At 49.9% G+C, this 20,511-nt stretch overlaps 1 protein-coding gene and 1 long non-coding RNA gene across 2 annotated transcripts in view; one reads left to right on the top strand and one right to left on the bottom strand.

Moving 5' to 3' along the window:
- TET3 (tet methylcytosine dioxygenase 3) overlaps positions 1-20,511 on the bottom strand; it is a 163,559-nt gene that overhangs the window by 119,185 nt on the left and 23,863 nt on the right. Inside the window, exon 2 of the mRNA XM_050939813.1 lies at positions 9,901-9,957. Coding sequence (XP_050795770.1) covers positions 9,901-9,957 — 57 coding nt within the window. The remainder of the gene's footprint in view (positions 1-9,900; positions 9,958-20,511) is intronic.
- LOC127045032 (uncharacterized) lies at positions 14,917-18,561 on the top strand. The gene is made up of 2 exons (XR_007772600.1): positions 14,917-15,322; positions 17,464-18,561. It is a non-coding gene; the product is annotated as an uncharacterized LOC127045032 (long non-coding RNA).

The following is a 20,511-nucleotide window of genomic DNA, read 5'->3' as shown; positions in this document are numbered from 1 at the left end:
CCATTCTGCCTCCATTCTCCCTGCAGACCGTGAAGGACTGGCCACCAAACTGCCATAGAATTGGGGCAGGACGTGCAGATCAGCTCCTGGAATATTTACATATCAGCAGATACGAGGCTCAGATGGAGGAGGGAGTGCGCGCCATTCTTTCAGAGCTAGTTCCTCCATAATGCAGGGCGGAAGTTCTGCTTCCTCCCACCTTTGCTTTTCAAACCAGGTCCAGGATGCCTCCTTCGGTCGCTGCTTGATGAGCTGTCCCGATAGTGGCCTGATTCCTCGGGAGAGGCTTAAAGCATGGTATGAAGGAGCAGCCACCTAATCATGAGATGGAGCAGGCACGTGACAGTTGACATATGTCGCACGCAGGCAAGGAGGCAGAAAGATGAAACTTCTCACCCATGGCTTGCTGGAGACACAGGACTGAATCGGTTTCAATCACAATTCCAAATTGTTCTTCAGCCCTGGGGCCAGGTGCTGAGTCTAGCTCCACTGATGTCGGTAGAGGTGCTATGCCCATTTATGCCAGCTGGAGCTCTGTCCCCCTTGACTCCAGGGCAGAGACACCCATTTACACTAGTGGGGATCTGATCCTACTGACTTCAATGGAGCGGTGTCCAGGGACTCCAGATGGGGACCCACTCTGTACATACTGCAAAATCAAGCCAGGTTTTGTACCGGCCATGGACCTGCTGCATGGTACCCCGTCCCCCAGAACGGCAGGTTCTTTTCCTGAGCCCTTCCACCTCAGGTGTTGACTGCAGAAAGGCCGTAGTTAACTGTGCTCAGGGTCCCTTTGACTGGGCAGAGTGTTGATCTCAGGGTGTTGGCTGAAATAAGGAAGGAAAATGGCCCGCAATTAAGAGCTGTTGTGATCTCATTACTATGCATGGCCTGTGTCACCTTTGATACTCACAGTCAGGGAAATGATGCCCTCCCCCACTGAGAGTAGCACCTCCAGGAATCCACACTGAGAATCTACATAATGAATGGCCATTAACCCAGGCCACAAGGTCCAAAGCAGAAGGTCCTTCCCACATCTCCCAGTGCAGTTTTCCCATGATATCCCTCCTCTCTTAGCCATATGGCACTGAGATCTCGCCACTTGGATGAGATTCTTAATCAAAGGACTTCAGAGGCCCATTCTAGACTGGATGGAGACAGGCCCATGTCATGCAGACAACAGCACGCAACCAATAACTCTTGGGAGAGTCCATTTCTTATTGAGTCCAGCAGTTTCTCCAGTGGGTTGTTAATTCCCACTCTGCTAGATCTCTCTACCTACCTCTTCATGACCACAGTGTGTACACTTGCCCGCGAAAGCATGGAACGGCCCTGGGTTCCGTTTCCACCTCTTTTACCGGGGCTCTTCTGTAAAAGACATGCAGCTCAGGAGCATGTGTTTAGGGAGGCGGTGCAGTTCAGGAAACCTGGGTTCTATACCCAGCTGTGGCTGGGCACTTTGGTCTAATGATTAGGGCAGGGGGGAGCTGGGAGCTAGGACTCTTAGGTGTGCACTCTGGTGACTAGAGCAGCAGCTGGGCAGCCAGGACTCCTGGGTTCTCCTCCCAGCTCTCAGAGGGAGCATGGTCCAGCGGCTATCTGCAAAGAGTTCGAGATGTTCCTTATATTACACTTATCTACATCACCCCTAGCCGGATGCTCAGTTATTCCGAAATAATTGCCCATGCAAGGTGTGAGCCGACTAAAGTCATCTTACTCATCCTTTCTCCTTAACATTTCCCACCAGTGGTAGTACTAGTGGCTACCAGCTTTTTAACCACCACACCTCCTGGCCCTGCCTAGCAGACACAAGGGTTAGAACACCAGCTACGGCTTGAGCCCTGTCTACACTAGAGTATCCCCCACGCCATCCTGCCTGCAGTGTCGTCCCAATGGTAAACTCAGATTCTCCGTTGCAGCCATCCCCAAGGAGGATGGTGGCTTCTGGGATGCAGAGCTGGAGCGGGTAAACCTGATCTCATACAGAGCTGCCATCAGATGTTAAACACTTTCAATCACTGCCAGCCAAGTTCACAGCTGACCTAGAGGTGAAACGCAGCAGATCTTGTTACGGAGCCCTACAGCTCCTCCTGTGGATTGATGTATGTGCACTAGAAAGCTTTGATAACGGAGGGCTGGTGTTGTGGCCCAGGGCAGCTCTGCAGTTAGGAGAGCAACCAGGAGGATTTCTAATCCCTCTCCACCCACACCTCCAGCCCTTCTCCAATAAATTTGAGCTCTGTCTGGCCTCTGCAGCCATTTTCCGCCTGATCATAGGATCCAGCAGGCTGCAAGCACATCAATAATTCAAGCATGCTGTCAAAGCGACCTGCATCCCATCTGATTTAGGGGCCTAGTCAAGTTAAAAGGAGTTAATGCAGCTAAGAGGCCTTAATCAAGGCACACGGAGCAGAAGGAACTAATCAGAGCTCTGCATTCCTCCATGGCTAACATATTTCCATTAAGGCTGCCAGGACATTCTGCAGGCAGAACAGAGGCTGCAAAAAAGAGAGAGGCCGGGGCAATCCCAGAGAACGCAGAACCTGGTTTGTTTCAACCATCCTGCTAACCCCTGGGTCTGTCATGCCTTCCACCCTCACCCCCACCTCCCCCGCCGGTCCCTGTCACAGATCCCAAGCTGCGAGGGAAAACTTTGCATGCGGATGAAGACAGATCCGACTGCTGCTTCTCCCTGACGCCTGGAGGAAGCAGCTAAAAATAGCACACACAGCACAAGGCGCGCTCCTAAGGCTGCAGTCAGAGAGGAGGGACCATTGCTCTTCTCAAAGCAGCAGCCAAAGGGGGATGGTAAACGAAGCCAGGACATGGCGTCGGGCCACTGAACGTCCCACCACCAAGGCAGCTCCAGTCCTTCACAGTCCTGCTTTGCCGCCCCCTTTGTAACTGGGCTCGGTGCAGAGGAACAGATCTGGGAGGGCAGGGGGAGATTCCCTGCCCCTCTCCTCTACTTCTGCAACAGCAGCAAAACTGAAGGCCATTGGGGCTGCAAGAGTTTTAATCCACCCTGTCGCTAGATCCTCTTCCCCCCAACAATATTGTAAATGTCCCTTTAAATGTTTTTTAAAGAAAACCCAGGCACTGGATTGAAATAAAGACCTTCAGCTGCCGTGTGGATCGCGTTAATAATCCAGCCATTGTTGATTGCCCTCGACTGTCCCCTGCTCCGAGCATGCCTGTGCTACTGTATGTCTCTCCCCCCCCCCCGAAAAAAGTAGCAGGGATCCAAGCAAAGGGGGATTCCCGGGGCGGGTTGGACAGACTGGCCATAGCAATGGGTGCCGCATCCGGGAGTTACAAACCCCGCTGCTGTTCGCCGATCAGAATTGCCGTCACCTCTCCGGGTTCCTTATTAAGACGTCCCCTCCCCGTTCTGACTGTACCCAACTCTCTCCTGTGGCCAGCCGACTTCTCATTCGGGTCATCGTCACTTTCTCACCTTCCGCCCCCTCCCCCCCCCCACAAACGAAGGCACACACACCGCCTCCTCCCTCCCCTGGTGCCTCGTTCTGCGAGCTCTGCAATCGTGACGGGGCTGATGACTCACAGGGTGATGCACGCATGAGGCTGTAATGTTTGTAAACCTAAAAAAGCCATGTGCAGGCAGACGGCGTGATCCGGCCGGGAGCACCGGCTGCCAACTGCATGAGGAGACAGCATCTCCAGACAGGGAATAAAGGGGCCCTCCAAATGAGCTAAAAATAGGCACAAACCACCACTGCGTCTCCCAGCTTTTGCTCAGAGTCACGGGCCTGGGAAACCAGCGCAGAATGAGCCAAGACGGGAGCAGAGAACTACCTCTCGGCAAATTTCAACTTTCCTCGCTGGGGAAGGCATTTAAAGGGAAAAAGTCAGAGCCTCCCCCTCATCAGATTAGTGAAGACCTTACAAGCTGTGACGACAGCTACGGTGCGTCTGACAGGCAGCGATCGTGGGTTGGGTTGATCTAAAGATCTGCTGTGCTTACGGTGATTTATGTTGCACAATGGGAGCCTGGTCTGTGGTGCAACTGCAAGGTGCTGTACAAACAGAGAGCTTGACAAACAACCACCAGTCACAATCGTTGTCCATGGTACCTTTCAGCCCATACTCACTCTCGCAAGCACAGATGCACTTAGCTCCTCATTTTTAAGCACAGGCGTAAAGAGTCCCAGCCTTGCCCATTTCAAACCAAACTGAAACAGCATATCTGTCTGTCTCCACCTGTTGTCTCTTATCTTCCTTTTAGACTGCCAGCTCTTTGGGCAGGGGCTGTCAGCACTTTGTTCTGTGTTTGTACCGCACCTAGTGTTACGGGCTCATTCTCCACAACTCCAGCTCCTATGATCTATGGAGTACGAGCAATAACCAATAATATCTAGCTAGGTAAGTATGTATACGATTGATTGACTTGAAAACCAGAAGGGAGCACTAGTTTTATTTATTGGCATTGCAGGAGCACCTGAGAGCCTGAGTCCTGGTCGATGCCACCATGATGATGTCATTTGACCTTTTCTATAACCCAAGCTGGAGAATTCCACCTAGCAATTCCTGCGTGTGGACCTGGCACTGAAGCAGCTGAGTGCCTAATAAATATACACCTCTCACCCACCCACCCAAAATGCTGCTATTTAGGACATGGCCGATTGAAAGACCTCTGCATGCGATGAACTGCGTAGAGCTAGGCTAAATGAAGAACCAAGTGCAAGCACACCCCTGCAAGACCAGATATGCAGGCTGTGTTGCCAACCCCCTCAAGGAGACTAGAACTTTGCACCTCTCAGACCTGGGACAACAAAAAGCCACTGCACACAAATCATCAGATCCAGTGACTGAAGGCTCTGTCTCTTAGCTGCCCATCTAAAGAGCAGGCATCAACCTTTCTGAATGGCCCTGCAAACTCCATCGGACACAGCTAGCTTGTACCACATTAATGCAGAGATGCACGGCTCCATGATCTGGCTGGATTTCTTACTAGAGGAGGGTTCTGGACTGACCCTAAGGGACCAATCTTGTTCCTAAAGAAGTCAACTGCAAAACCCTCCGATGGGAGCAAGTCCTTGCAGCAATCTGGATCCCTTGATTCACAGTCTCCCCCCGCCCCGCAACATCTGTCCCCGAAGAAGAAATCCACAGCTGTTTCTTTTCATGATTATTTATTTGAAGCAGCACCCGCAATCTCCTGGCTGCTTTCCAGACATACAAGAAAGGGTGTTCCATGCCCTGAGTAGATCACAGTCTGCATGGACAACTCACGTAACATGCAGATGCACTTGCAGAGCACCTGAAATCCAACCGAAAAAGAAATGTAGCAATATACCAGAAGTGAGGGGACTCATGATCCCACTCTTTATGACATCAGCAGTACATAATTGTGCTTGGTCCCTGGGGAAAAGTCATCCAGACATTATTTCATACCTTGCATGCTGAACTGATTGGAGGCACAAGAATGCAGCAGGCAATTAGAACTATTACGATAAACCCGTCTTTTTTTTTTTCCTTCATGTGGCTGCTTTGGAAATTGAGATCTCAGTGGTGAACATTTCCCAGCTTGTTGATTTCAGAGCAAAGTCTCATTTTAAAAAGGAAATACTACTACTAAAGGGATGCAGCTGAATGGATCTGCAGAAGGTACACTTTAAATAAACAAACAACTGCCATTTTAGATTAAACAAACAAAAATGCAGTATTGTCTCTGCTCAAGGTCTCATTCTGAATACCTTTCAGAAAACAATGCTGACAGCACACTGGGAATCAATACAGCCAATGTTCTTCCGTGCCGAACTGGCATCTGCTAAGCATCCTTCTTGTTGGTGATGGGCGAAACAGCAATTTTGGAAAGATCCCTTCCTGGTTACAGCATTTCCGGTGGAACCAGCTCATCTGATCTGCAGCAATGGCTGAACTTTGGCGGGGAGGGTTCTGTTCCACCATTTGTACAAGCATCGATCCGTAGGGAATATAGATGAGCTGATTAGACCCAGATTTTCCCATCTCCAGCTTCTTCACATTTGATTTCAACTTCACTTGGGACAGAGCACAGTGAAACAGCAAGGCTCTTTTCCAATAACACGGCATTGGTCAAGTCTCTTCCAGCAAACTCAAAGCACAAATAAGATGAATGTCACAGACAGGGGTATAAATATGTTTTTAAGATTTGGGAGTGAACTTAGGGCATGCAGAAGCAAGGGACTGGCAGGGCGCTGGTCTACGTCAGAGCAGGCAAGTGCTGTGCAAACCATCTCCACCTCTCCAGAGGCACCTGACAGAAGGTCTCTCTGCTGTGCCAGATGCAGCCTGATCCTGACCTGCAGTCCTGCGTATATATAGCTCTGCCCATGCCCTTCAATCCCCTCCCTCTCAGCTATTCCAGTTCCTGGCCACCCTACGCATTTCTGCTAACGTTAATGTCCCCTCTGTTCTAACCATCAGCCTCCCCCCTACCATTCCAGCTCCAGGCCTTCCATCCCAACCCTGCCAATGAGCCTCAGTACCGACTCGCCCAGCACCCTGTTAGTCAGGCATGGATCTCTCCCGAGCGAAGATACACGGTGCCACTGAACCATGCCAAACCGTCCAGGGAGGTGGTTACCCCAGCTGAGACCTAAAGTCATTTCCGCTTGTGAACCCTGGAAATCCCAACCACTGAGAGATCAATGGAAACGGATGCAGGGAATAACTGGATGCAGGATATCTGGGCAAAGAGTGGAGTATATCAGAGAAGAAAAACGGCAGTCACAGGCCCCTTTTGGTTGGCTTTGGATTCAAAATGCTGCTGCTCCCCCACCCCACCTCAGAATGGCAAGGGTCACCTCGGTGCATGGAACCCGCCCCACTGAGGACCCCAGTGCAGTGTGGCTGAGGAGCTTCTGTTGCCCAAGAGCTGGTGATTGAGAAGGGAGGCTGTGCCCTGTTGCAGAATGGGGCTTCGTTACAGCTCTGGAGAGCACAGCACACGGGAGGGAGCGGTGGACGGGACGTGGGCGCCCTTCATCACCGCGCCCTTCACAGGAGCTGGAACGGGAAGGATCTGGCCACTGTGCCCATCAGCTGGGATGGATTCCATTCTGCAACCCCCAAAACTCCATCGATGCTGACTTGGCGGGGAGGAGGGGTGAATTTCATCTGGTTAACGCAAGTTAAGGGGTTGAATTTGGGGAGGGAAAAATCTCATTTGCCTGCTTTCTTCCCACCCTTTGCAACCCTGCTGCTATAATATCTGCCTCTTGTACCTACGTTGGCGTTGTATTTCACACCAAAAACAAAAGAAATGAAGAGGTCAGGCAGCAGGCCAGGGTTTTTTTGTTCCCCATCCTCCCCACTCTAAATGCAAACCGCTCCCTCTGGCCTGACCTTTCCCTAATTACCTGTGATAAAGGATCCACATTGGTAAAGCAAACAAACATCATCACTGCTAATTAGGTGCCACCAAAGACTTAGCACTCCAGTCAGGACTTGTTTGTTTACCAAGCTAGCATGACAACAGCTGCTCCATTTGGAACCTTCCCTGGCAGAGTCCTGATGCAACCTCCGGCTCACCTGGTTGGCAGGAAGCTGAACCTGCAAAATGTGCATGTATCCAACGGGCCAGACATTCAGCCAGCATAAACTGGCACAGCTCCATTGACATTGGCACTCACTCACACCATTGGATGGGATTTTCAAAGCCAGCCAAAGTGAGTTAGAAGCACAAAACCCACTAAAACCCAATAGGACGTGTGCTCCTAACTCACTTAGGTGCTTTTGAATTACAAAAAATCTCACCCTCTGATGTCAATGGCGCAAAGCCTGCACAGCCACCGATGTAAGATCCGAATGAGGCCCAGTGGGAATCAAGCAGGAGGACCTGACACATTGTTTGCTAGGTCGCAGCTAACAGCAGCAAGCAGATTATGGATCATGGATCCCCTCCATCGGGACCCCGGGGACAACCTCGCTTAAAATTGCAAAGCACCACTCCAGTTACACAACCGGGAGCGGTAGCAATTCCAAGCATTACATTTCCTCTCAGCACAGGACAGAGATGGTTGTCATTTACAAACGGGTATAAGGGAAGCTACCATAACCACCGGCCTAATTTCCTAAGGCGCCGGGCACCTGCAGCAACCACGGAATTGTAAGTGCTCAGCACTTCACCTCAAGGAGCCTGAGGGCCAGGCTTGGATCTTGTGCTGATATAACAAACCGTGGGCAGATTCCCCACTGCTAGGCACCGTGGGCTCTCACTTACCCCAGTGCACCAAAGGCCACAAGCTCCGAATGGCAATATTTTATATTGTGAGAACACAAGACATAGGGCACGCTAGGAACATGCCCAGCACTGCTGGAAGCTCCAACTTTAATCAGTATCCCCTTACCGCCTCTTTTGAGCTGCTTTGCCCTTAGACACCATAGTCTAAGGTGAAAGTGGCCCTAGAAATAGCCAGGATATACATATCCAGCTCCTCTCCCTTGGCTCCTGGGTGCAACACAGCTTAGGAATGGGAAATGCAATCAGAGAACAAAATAAGCAATGACTGGCCCTTAGCTAGTGTCAAAAGTGTACTTTCATCGATGTTAATGCAGGTAAAATGGTTCACACCAGCGGAGGATATTGCCCGTTATTTCTAAAGCACAGACTGAATATCAGGAAACCTTCCTATCGGCAATATCTGTGGAGTGGTCTCCCCAGAGGAATGATGGAAACCCCATCAGTTGGGACACTTTAAAATAAAAATAAAAATCAGAGACTGGCGAAAACACAGTAACGGAACCACATTGGTCGAGCCTCTGTAATGCTTCAGTGTAAACACTATATACGCCAACAGCAAGGGTTCTACCGATAGTATAAGTAACCCACCTACCCAAGAGGCGGTAGCTAGGTCGATGGAAGAATTCTGTCAAATTTCGCACAGTCTACAGGGGGCCGTAGGTCAGCTTAACAACGCCACTCAGGGGTGTGGATTTTTCACCCCCCTGACCAATGAAGTTAAACCAATCTAATTTTCCAGTGCAGACCCAGCCTCAGTCCCTGCAAGGTAACGCTCCTGAAACCGCTAATGAAATCAGCTCGCTCACCTTCCCTCTTCCTTTTTTCTTAGCCTCCCTCTTCCCCATCTCATATTCCTGGAGCATTAGTGTTGAGGCAAACTGCAGTGCCACGCTCTAAACTTTGTCCCCATAGCAACCCCCATGGTGAGCTACTCCTGGGAATTTTCCCAAGGCACAGGCATCAGATCTGCAGCGGAGTACAGGACTAGGTCTAAATCTAGAGGAACCCCATTGATTTCAGCCGGGTTGACATGAGCATAACACGGAGTGGAAACCGGCCTTAAACCTCAAGCGACAAAACCTAAGAAACCTTGCCTTCTCCCTCCACTTCATAATGATGTTTTTCCCCAGACGCAGAGAAACCAAGTTGCGGTTTTGGGTCACGGCAGCTCAGACAGACTCTCCGGGTCCACCCTAGTGAGGTATGACAGGTGCCGTCATCATGGTTACATCAGCGTGATGTCATGCCTGCTTCAAAGTGGGGCAGTCTAGTCTCTCTTGTTAATTGCACCGGACTCAGAAGATCTAGGGGAGAGAGGGGAGAGGCTGTCGCTCCCCTGTAAACACAAGGGTGAAGAGGAGATTGTGGTGATATTTATTTATTTTTGCTTCTGCACCACAAGAGGAGAGGAGATGCTGAAAAGCAGTGATTCCTTCCACCCCTGCAAAAACATCACAGCTTAAAATAACAACTGCAAATGCCTGGATGAAGAAGCATCTGCAATTCAGCAGGGGTAAAGCTGGAGACGCCTGGGTTTTTAAATATCGCAACACATGCTTCACTATCGCTAGTGCTTGGCCAATTCCACCCCCCACCACAGATTCCCTTCTAGGCTTTGTCCTCGATCTTTAAGCAAGAAAAAAAAAAGGTACCTTTGTCACCAGCACTTGCTCCTGCGTCCCACCTTCTTTATTGTCCCTTATTTCCACCTGCAAGAGGAATTAAAAAAAAAATCAGAATAAAATGCAGTTCAGGCCAAGCCAATCCTGGCAACACCAGCTACCACAGACCTCCTGCTACCAAGGGAATTGCATGGAGAAAGGGGGGAGGCATGTTGTGTGTTATTTAAATACACACTGTCTATTTGAAAATCCCTATCAAATTCCCTTGGACTGGGGAGGGCAACTCTCACATTTAAAGCCATTGAAACAAAACACAACGCAGAGCCTATATTTACCTTGTTCTGCTTTTAATTCTCTTTCCTCTCTCAGCTTGCCAACGATCGCCCACCCCCACACAAAAATCCCCCCCCCCCAGCCCTCGTCAGTTCCAGCGAGAATCCACCACTACCAGGCAGCCATCTTGCTTCATTCTCCTTTAAGCTTGGTTACAGACACCCTGGTGCATTCAGGGGCTTTTTTTCCTTTCTGCCAGACGCTAGAGTCATTATCATACCACTGAGCTCCGGCTCGCTTCCCCCCCCACCCCCAAGAAACAAACACTGTGGACGTGATATGCATGCCCACTCCCCTGCCCGCCTCAGCGAGGGGGTGGGTTAGCCAATCCTCGCAGGCTTCACGGTGTGTGTGTGTGTGTGTGTGTGTGTGTGTGTGTGTGTGTGTGTGTGTGTGTGTGTGTGTGTGTGTACGCGCACGCGTGCGTGTGGAGAGGAGGAGGAAGAGAGGGATGTGGTTTTTCTGCTAGCGATTCGACCGTATCGACTTCTTTCAGGTCACATGAAGCACCAGGCAGCTCTCTCACTCCCTCCTCGCCTGAGCCAGCTACAAGAGACAGTCGGGCAGCTGTCGCAGATTTCTAAAGAGCTTGTCTTCATTTGAACCAGCTGAGGATCTGGCTCAGCGAGGGTGGGCACCTGCTTAAATCAGTTTTACACCTGGCTAACTCCACTGAAGTTACTCAGGATTTACACTGCAGCAGAGAAGCAGTAGGAAAGCATAGCTCCTTCTGTGCTCATCCCAACAGCCAGAGGTAGTTTAAAGAGCCCCAGAAAAACAATGAACCAAATTCTGACTCCAGTGACATCAGTGTCAGAGACCTTGTTTATAAGATCTGATTTTGTCCTCACTAATATTGGTGTAACATTATCCACTTCACTAGAGACACTCCAGATTTACAACAGCATAATAATCATCATCCCCAGCTCTTCTATAGCACATTCCATCAGTAGATCTCAAAGCACTTTACAACCGAGGTCAGTATCATGGTCTCTGTTTTACAGGTGGGGAAACTGAGGCATGGGGCAGTGAATGTCCAAGGTCACAAGCAGGCCAGGGTAAAGCTGCGATTAAAACCCAGGTTGCTCAAGTCCCAGTCCAGTGCTCTAACCACTAGGCAACATAGCACCCCTCTATCCAGCTCTAGGTAACCAAGAACAAAATTTAGAAGGCCTGATCCTGACCTCATTCCTGTTTGATAACGTCCAGTCCAGCGGGGTCACTCTGGATTTACTCATCTGCAATCTACAGCAGACTTGATAATAACAGTTATCTAGCCATTCGCACCCGACTCATCAGTGTGGTATATAAATGCTGTAATATTTGGCCCTTCTGTCTAGCACTTTTTTAATCCACAGAGCTCCCTAATTAATTTTTTTTAATTAATAGGTTTTAATATATGGTTTAGAGAGTGCTGGGAATTTACACATGAAAATGACAGGTTCTCATGCCCAAAAAGAGCTTGAAATGCAACTCACTAAGGAGTAGTGTGGCCCAGTGGACTGATCGCATGTCTGAGAGCCAGGAGCTTCTGCGTTAAATACCCTGTTTTGAACCAGCCACACTTTATTATTTATTTGTATCACCGTGGCATCTAGAGGCCCTAGTCACGGACTCAGACCCCACTGCGCTAGGTGCTGTACAAAGGGGCTTGCACTGTGGACAATTTTGCTTCATCTCTCCTCCTCCTCCCCACACTCAGTTAGGCTTGGAAGGACTTGATCGTTATCAATAAATGTTGGTAAACATCTATTTCCCCGTGCACACATATACCCACGACAAAATATTCCTATTGATAACAATCAAAATGTGCAAAAGATGCAAAGGAAGGCGAGGACTCCGTCTGATTTCAGACTATTTGCTTTGTACATTCTGACATGGGATGTTGACAGTTTGTGTTTCGACAATTATAAAGCTTTAACTTTTTGAATCTCAATCTCAACTGTCATTAAATAATTCATGTCTGACCCTGCACCGTCCCGTAATTTCCCACAATCGTGAACGTTTAAATAGATAAAAATAAAATGTTAAAAATATTTAAAACCCAAAACTTTGAGCAATGGGGAAAATATGACATGATAATAGAAAAAAATGCTTTAAAATACACATTGATATTGTCCATCAAAATGATTAAAAACAATAAAAATGGAGTATCTACGTCGTCCTCCCACAAGGCTTTTCATCCATAGACCTCGAAGGCGGGTCAGTATCATTACTCAAAATGTAAAGATGGGGGAAACTGAGGCACAAATGAGGGAAGTGACGTGCCCAAGGTCACACAATGAATCAGCGACTGAGCCAGAATTTGTACCTCGACTGTCAGCCCAGTGCCCTACCCACTAGGATATGCTGCCTCTCACCTAGGCAGCTGTGGATACCAATGACTTCAGATTCCATCCAGACCCCTGGATTATAGGGAAGCAGAATAAAAGCAGCCCAAGTCCTGTACAAACCCATTGCATCACGCAGACTGCACTGGGACTGTGGGGGGAATCATCTCTGCACCCAATGACTTCATCCCCAGAGTGTCTCCATGTACACTGCCTTGTAGCCCACGTGTGGCTATGGACAGTTCATATTCTTTGCTAGGTTACAGAAACAATATTAGCCGGGTTTAATTACCATTACGCCCTGATCAGACACATTAGCACCTTTAAGTCTATAGTCCGGCTAGGCAGGCTTGCTAAGTGTCACAGCTGCTAATGACCCAACGCTGCTAATGCTTCGGAGTTGACACCAGGTTACCTGAAGACCCTTGTAAATGCAAAGCAATGGGTGGCTAAGCCTCTGGTATCCTCCATTCCTTGTAGTGACCCTCTCTGCCTTGGGCCTTCAGGACTTTCAGAGCAGGTCCCCCTGGTTCAAGGAAGTGCATTTACCCTTCCCTGACCCACAGAGGCCTGGGGATGAGGCGGGAATTCACCCCTAGGGTGGTAAATGTCAACTGTACTTTAATTCCCACTCTGGGCTCCACAGAAGCTTTGCAAGCTAAGGGGATGTGCATCCTCCAGCTGGACAGGCCATTTCCCTCTTTCAGCTGCTGTCAGCCACTTTCTGGGAGATGCTAAATCCCTCACACCCTATGTCCTGGCGGAAAACAGTCTCATCCTCTCATCTGCCATCTTGGAAAATGGCATCCCTGTGGCCCCACCACCACTGTGATAACAACAAAGGCCTATGGAGACTTCATAAAAGCTCTTGATCACTGCCTGCTTTGTAGACACCAACACAATTCTGGGGGAACCCCTGCTATGTCTCCGCAAGCTGGACTCCAACCATGGCCACTTTGGAGGGTGTTAGAGGCTCTACTTACCGCTACACGGGGCCAAAACCACCCCGGAATCGTGAGGACGTTTGGACCCAGAAACCGGAGCTTGAACTCAAGTTACTGGAGCGACCGGAGGTGAATTTGGCCCAGCGTATCCTTCTACCTGCAGCGCCAGTGCTGGCAACTGGGGAGCAGCTGGTGGAAACTGAGACACCAAAGGGTTGATGCAGTGTAGATGATTAGGTTCCGGCTAGAGCCCTGACTCTAGGACCTGTGAGATGGGAGGGTTCGCCCCAGTCCCAAATGACAACAGGGCAATTAAACAGCCCCTCAGCTGAGTCAGCTGACCTGGGCCTGCCATGGGTGTCTAATTGCACTGTAGACATAGCCTAAGGGGCCAATTCCAGAAACCACCCCTGGGACCCCTTGCTGACAGCTCTGGCTGATACCTACGATAGCGAGGCGTTGGGTGTTTATAGCACATTTCCGGAGCTGGCAGGTTCCTGGAATGGCGCTAATGGGTGCATGAGAAGGGAAGAGGGTTTAAAAAACAAAAACAAATGTAACTGGATAGGAATTTTGCGCTCATGAAATTTACAAGATCAACTGTCCTGGAAACTCAGTCGTCCTTGCATATCAACAGAACTGGTACCTCCCAGGCAGTCGTGCAGGAGTGTGTGTGCATAAGATTCTTGCAGCCTGGCCAGCCAACAAGCCTCACCTCTGACCCCAAGATCACAAAAGGAGTTTAGTGTCCACAGCTCTCACTCAGTCCTTGGACTCTGGATGAAACTTGACCCATCAAATTCATTTCACACAGGCCTCTGTTGGGAACATATTCCTCCCGCCGGCCACCCTGGCTGGCTTCAAACCATTGAGCAATATTGGCAAACTGTGAAAAGTTCCAGGGGCCACATTTTCAAAAGGAAGTTGGAAAACTCGAGAGGGTGCAGAGAAGAGCCACAAAAATGATCTGATGACTGGAGAAAATGCCCTACAGTGGGAGACTCAGAGAGCCCAATCTGTTTAGCTAATAAAGAAGATGATCAAGCGGTGACTTACGGTGTATAAGTACCTCAGTAGGCAAAAAAAATACTAAGTGTTAAAGGGCTCTTTAATGTAAAAGAGAAAGGCAAAACAAGCAGCAGTGGCTGGAAATGGAAGCCAACCAAATTAGAAATAAGGCACAATTTCTAACAGTGGAACACTCTACCAAGGGAAGTGGTGGATTCTCCGTCTTAAGCCTGGGTGCCTTATTAGAGGGTTTGCTTTAGCTAAGCACAAGTTACTGGGCTCAGTACAGCGATAACCAGGTGTGGCCTGTGTTATCTAGACGGCCAGACTAGATGCTCTAATGGTCCCTTGCAGGCTTAATCTACAAATGTCTGAGGAGCACTGTAAGGCTCTGCAGGCCATTCGCTGATAACCCTGGGCTTGTATTTTCTCCATTAGACAGTATGCCAACAACACCAGTGAACATCAGTTTGTGGAAATCCTCCTCTCCCTTCACTGCTACCATTAGAAACGATAGGTTTCTGGAACATCATCATTTTACAGCGAGTCAAACAGAGGAAGAAGCAGAGGCACTGAGTAGTTCTGAGCCTGGAGAGAAGCGCAGCTGTTTCTGGAACAGAGGGGATTTTCCCTGGGTGAGCTGGGAAGTTGAAAACGGATGAAGTAGATACTTTAGTCTTCACTTCTGTCCCGTGGCCAATATGATAGCAGGCAACGAACCAGGAGAATAAGTCCACCGAACAGTCTCAAAGCACTTGATAAACACTTCGCTTTACAACAGACCCAACAGATGAGGAAAACTGACGCATAGAGAAGTGACTTTGCCTGAGTAGGAAGGTGAGTGGCATAACTAGGAACAGAAACCAGGAGACCTAACTCCCAGTCCCCCTTATGCTAATCACCAGATACCACTCCAGAGTCAGGAGTAGAATCCAGGAGTCCTGAACCAGTCATCTGCTCTAAATGCTAGACCGCGCTGCCCCAGTAAGTGGGTGGCTACATTTTGCTGGTAACTGACGCCATCCCTGTAGTCTTGTGAAGTCTGATGACAAGCTGAGAGTTTAGGATGAAGGGCCCTTTACATTAGAAATGTCAGCCTTCAACAGGGTATTATCTGTTCCCTGCACTCCAGAGAGCTGGTTATCAAGAGCGTTTTCTGGGGTTTAGCATAGGGCAGCTGAGAGTTAGGACTCCTAGGTACTATTCTCAGCTTTGGGATGGGAGGGGTTCCAGTGGTTAGAGCGGGAGGGACAGAACCCCGAAGTCCTGACTCTGTGTCCCCTCTTCCACTATAACACCCTAGTACAGGGGTAGGCAAACCTGAGCTGATTTTCAGTGGCACTCACACTGCCCCAGTTCTGGTCACCGGTCCGGGGGCTCTGCATTTTAATTTAATTTTAAATGAAGCTTCTTAAACATTTTAAAAACCTTATTTACTTTACATACAACACTAGTTTGGTAATATATAATAGACTTATAAAAAGAGACCTTCTAAAAACGTTAAAATGTATTACTGGCATGCAAAATCTTAAATTCAAGTGAATAAATGAAGACTCGGCGCACCACTTCTGAAAGGTTGCCGACCCCTGCCCTAGTACTTCTTCCATTCCAGGAGTAGAATCCAGGACTGCTGCATCCTAGCCCCCTGCTCTAACTGGTAGATACACTTCTCTCCCCGAGCTGCGGATACAACTCAAGAGTTTGGGAGGGAAGTGGGTCTACTAACCCCTCCTCCTTCAGAGCCACTCCCTGTCTACCATGCCTCGAGCAAAGGGGGAGACAGCACTCACTGTCGACAATTTACTACTACAGACAGCAACCCTAGGCTCAGATTTAAGCTGCAGATGTCTTTGAACAGACTAAGGTCGTCCCAAGACTCACACAAAGGAAGGTCAGAGATATTAATCGTGGGCCTAGTAAAGGGCTTCGAGAAGCCAAAGATAAAAGACCCCATGTAAGTAAGACACTGCAGCAGCATGAAGCCATCAGAGCATGGGCGAGAGATCAGCTGGCCTGGGCACCACACAGTTCCGGCTCATGCCCAGTCACATGAAGAACAGAAAAGGGCACTGAGCCAGCACGGGTGTTTTTAGTTCCACTGAATTTTGTGGCGACTGGGGCTCTGCTTCACCGGCCCCCCAAGAGACTGTGTCCTAACATGCATAGGGCCCTGGGGAAAAGGAGTCCCCCAAACCACCCTCTCCCACAGGGTTCGTTTTAGTCAGCCACCAGCTCCTATCACCAGAGTCACTCCCCACAGTGCACGCAACCCATCCAGCCAACGCCTGCACAACAGATTCCTACAAGTGAGGGCACCCAGAGCGGGCCTTTAAATCACCCTTCCCAGAGAGGGAGGCCAGCTTGGCAGCCAAGACACTGGTCTGGGAATCAGGACACCAGAGGCTCAGCTTCCTTGGGCAAGTCGCTTAGGCTTGGTCTGCATTACCAGCTTCTTTCGGAATAACGCCGTAGCTGAGCGACACTTATACACACGTGGCCCCAGTGCTCTGACCTCTGCCTCTCAGGGAGGTGGAGTATCTACAGCAACGGGAAAAGCTCTCCCATCAGTAAAGGTAACTTCCTCACTAAGCACAGGGGCGGTTCTAGGTATTTTGCCGCCCCAAGCACTGCAGGTAGGCTGCCCTCGGCGGCTTGCCTGCGGGAGGTCCCTGGTCCTGCGGATTCGGCGGCACGCCTGCGGGAGGTCCGCCGAAGCCGCGGGACCAGCGGACCCTCCGCAGGCAAGCCGCCAAAGGCAACCTACCTGCCGCCCTCACGGCGACCAGCAGAGCGCCCCCCGTGGCTTGCCGCCCCAAGCACGCGCTTGGCGTGCTGGTGCCTGGAGCCGCCCCTGACTAAGCACTACAGTGGCACTGCTGCAGACAAGCCCTTAATCTCTCTGGATTTCAGGTCCCCACCTGTAAAATGTGGACAAGGACACCTCCTTTCCCCCACCTTTTGTCTGTTTTGTCTTTTAGAGTGCAGCCTCTTCCAGGCAGAACAGTCTCCTACCCAGGATCTCTGCCGTGTCCAGCGCAACAGGGCCCTGATTTTGGTTATGAAACGACCATAATACAAGTCAGCTTGAAACTGAGCAGATTTGGTAACACGATGGAAGAGCCACTCATCTCCAGAAGGGGCACACTAAGATACATTTCACCCTACACGGAGCACTGTTCGCTGCCCCAGCATACGAGTCCTAGGATCTGAGTTCCTCCCTCAGCTCAGCCATTGGATTTGCTGCACAAGTCATCTCCTCTCCCTGTGCCTCAGTCTCCTCGTCTGTAATATTGACTCACCTTTGTAAAGTTCTTGGAACAGTTCAGACCAAAAGAGGCAATAAGCGCGGAGCGTTATTAGTCTCACACCTCCGGACACGCACAAGGATTGAATTCAGGCAAGGGCTTGGTGAAAGTTTCATCACTCAAACCCTCAAAAGCCACACAAAACTTTTTAGGTGCCACTACTGACACAGATGTCAGCCCAGCGCTGGCCAGGAACCTGAGAAGGGTTTATGCATGGAGATCAAAACCACATGGGAAGTCAAAGTGTTTTCATGAAAAGCTGCCATTTCTGCAGCATTCGGCTCAGAGCTTTGGCGGGCGGAGCAGAAGCAGACAGGCTGAGTCAACCATGCTGGGGACACAGACCCAACCACCACGCTAACCACAGCAGGTCTCCAAACAAGAGAGGGCATTGAGCTTACAAGGGTGACTGCAGATCTTCCTCAAAGCACTGGGAAGTCCGGATCCTGGGTGCTAGTTCCACGTGTTATAGGCATGGAGGCCGACTATTACCAGCTCAGATCTAGATGCAAGGTCTGTGGGTGTTTGGGTCAGGGGGATTGGTTCTGGGCCCACATCCAGGCAGAAGGCTGCAGTGGGAACTTCCTAGGAGCACCCGGACAGCAGCTATTTTGCGTGCATTTGCATGCATCAACGTAATGCCCGATTCAGAGAATGCTGTATTGTTCCTACCCACTGTGCCTAAGTAATTCTGTGCACTGGTGGTTCTGTATAAACAACAGATGTTAAATACATTGCATTGTATTAAAAAAAATGCATAGGCAAAAACAACATGCCCAGACTCATAATATTTGCCCAGGCTTGTATCGTCCTTGATAGAGCTGAAGGAATTGGTTTCAGGTTGAACTCTGCAGCAATACCATCTGCAGTCAACAGAACACAAGCTTATATGTATCTTTTGCACATGCAGTTGCAATTCCAATTGAACCAAATGGGAGGCTGTATCTATTGGGTTTCTGGGAACTGGGCGGGCGGAAGCCCGCTCCCACCCTGAAGGGGTAAAAACAGCCCGGGGATGGGGCTGTGGCTGGAGAAAGCAGCTTTTAGGCTGGGCTGATTGGGGGAAGTGATTGCAGTTGGGGCCACGCCCCAAACAGACTCAGCTGGCCCTGTAAAGGCAGAGAAGCCAGCCGCAGACAGTGAGTTTCCCTCTGCCTGTAGAGGGAGATGGGCTTGGCTGCAGGGAGCTAGACATAGGGTACCTGAGTGGAGCAGGGCTGGGGAAAGGGCAGAGGAGCTGGGGCACTCCAATCTGGAAAGCCCCAGGCTGCTGTCCAGCATTGGGCTAAAAGGTACTGAGGGTTGCAGAGGGCAGCCCAGGGGTAGGCCTGGGCAGCAGGTCCAAACCCTCCTTGCCAGTGATGAGTTGCTGATACTGCAGTCTGCCCCAGGGCTAGACAATGACTGGCAGTAGCCGTATATTGAGATGAGGTGAGAATAGTGAGTGGGGGTTCCCCAGTGAAGGGAGACCCTAAGACTGAGGGGTTACTGCCAGAGGGCAGCACCCCATGTAAAAGGGCACCAGGTCCAGGGAGGGACACGGGGGCCAGAGGACAGGTGGATCACTGGCCTGCAGAGAGCACTCCGGAGCTGGAATGAGCTCATTCCCTGAGAGACCAGCAGCAGGCGCTGCAGGAGTGAGTCTGCACATCTATAGAGGCAAATCTATTATAGTTAGAGGGGGTGTGTTTGTACAGCACCTGGAACACTGGGGCTCTGGTCCATAACTGCGACTCCTAAGTACTATGGTAATTTAAACAATATCACATATCTGCTAGCGGCCACTTTGCTTTGCATGACACAGTGCACCCGAGAGACCCTACAACATAAGAGGACCCCGAAGACATGGAGCAAAATCTGGATTGCAAGTGCCTCTACATTTGACGGCATGAGGATCTAAGGGGTTCAGAACAGTCTATTACAGGGTTAGGAGAATGCTGTGAAATTCAGATCTGGAATCTGTCATACCCCTGCTTTGCCAAAATTTCGGGGGTGTTGGTACCGAAGGCTTGTCGCTAACCACTGATGATTTGGTCTCACCCCAAGAAGGTTAGCCCTTGCCTTTATTACAGGGGAAGGCCATGCATGTTTCAAGACTCTCCAAACTGCATTTCCCCCTCTGCCTGCACTGAGTGCCTGAATGTAAGCCAAGAGCAAAGATCTCTGCCCCTCCCAGGTCAGAACTGATCAGACTAAAGGATAAGCAGTTCTTGCTTGGATGGAAAATCTACCCCTCCATTGAGCCACGTGCACTGAAAACCCATTCATTTTAAAAGGACCAGGATCCATGTAAACACTGCCTAGTACACCTGTGGAACTCAATGCCACATGAGCTTACGGAGGGCAAGAGCTTAACAGGGTCCTTAAAAGGATTGGGCATTTATATGGATGACAAGAGCATCCTCAGTTACAACAGCATGGATTAAACAGAACCAACTAATCTGGAAGGGCTATAAACCCCCATGCCTCAGGGCATAAACCAAGTTCTAACTACTAGGGGTCAGGAAGAACCTTCCCTACAGGCAGGCTATCCCTTCAGTGCCTGGTGCAGGATCTCTTGCACCTTTCTCTGAAGCAGCTGGTGCTGGCCCCTGTCAGAAACAAGACACCAGTAACAGGTGAACACAGGTCTGAGCCACTGTGGCAATCCTTAGGTTCCTCCTTGGCCAGCTTCATGGCCCTCTGTGTTCCCAAGGGATCTGAGTGCTGACCAGGGAGTTT

Source organism: Gopherus flavomarginatus, chromosome 2, assembly GCF_025201925.1.
Source record: "Gopherus flavomarginatus isolate rGopFla2 chromosome 2, rGopFla2.mat.asm, whole genome shotgun sequence".
Classification (NCBI taxonomy): Eukaryota; Metazoa; Chordata; order Testudines; family Testudinidae; genus Gopherus; species Gopherus flavomarginatus.
This window is presented reverse-complemented; position numbering and strand designations above follow the sequence as displayed.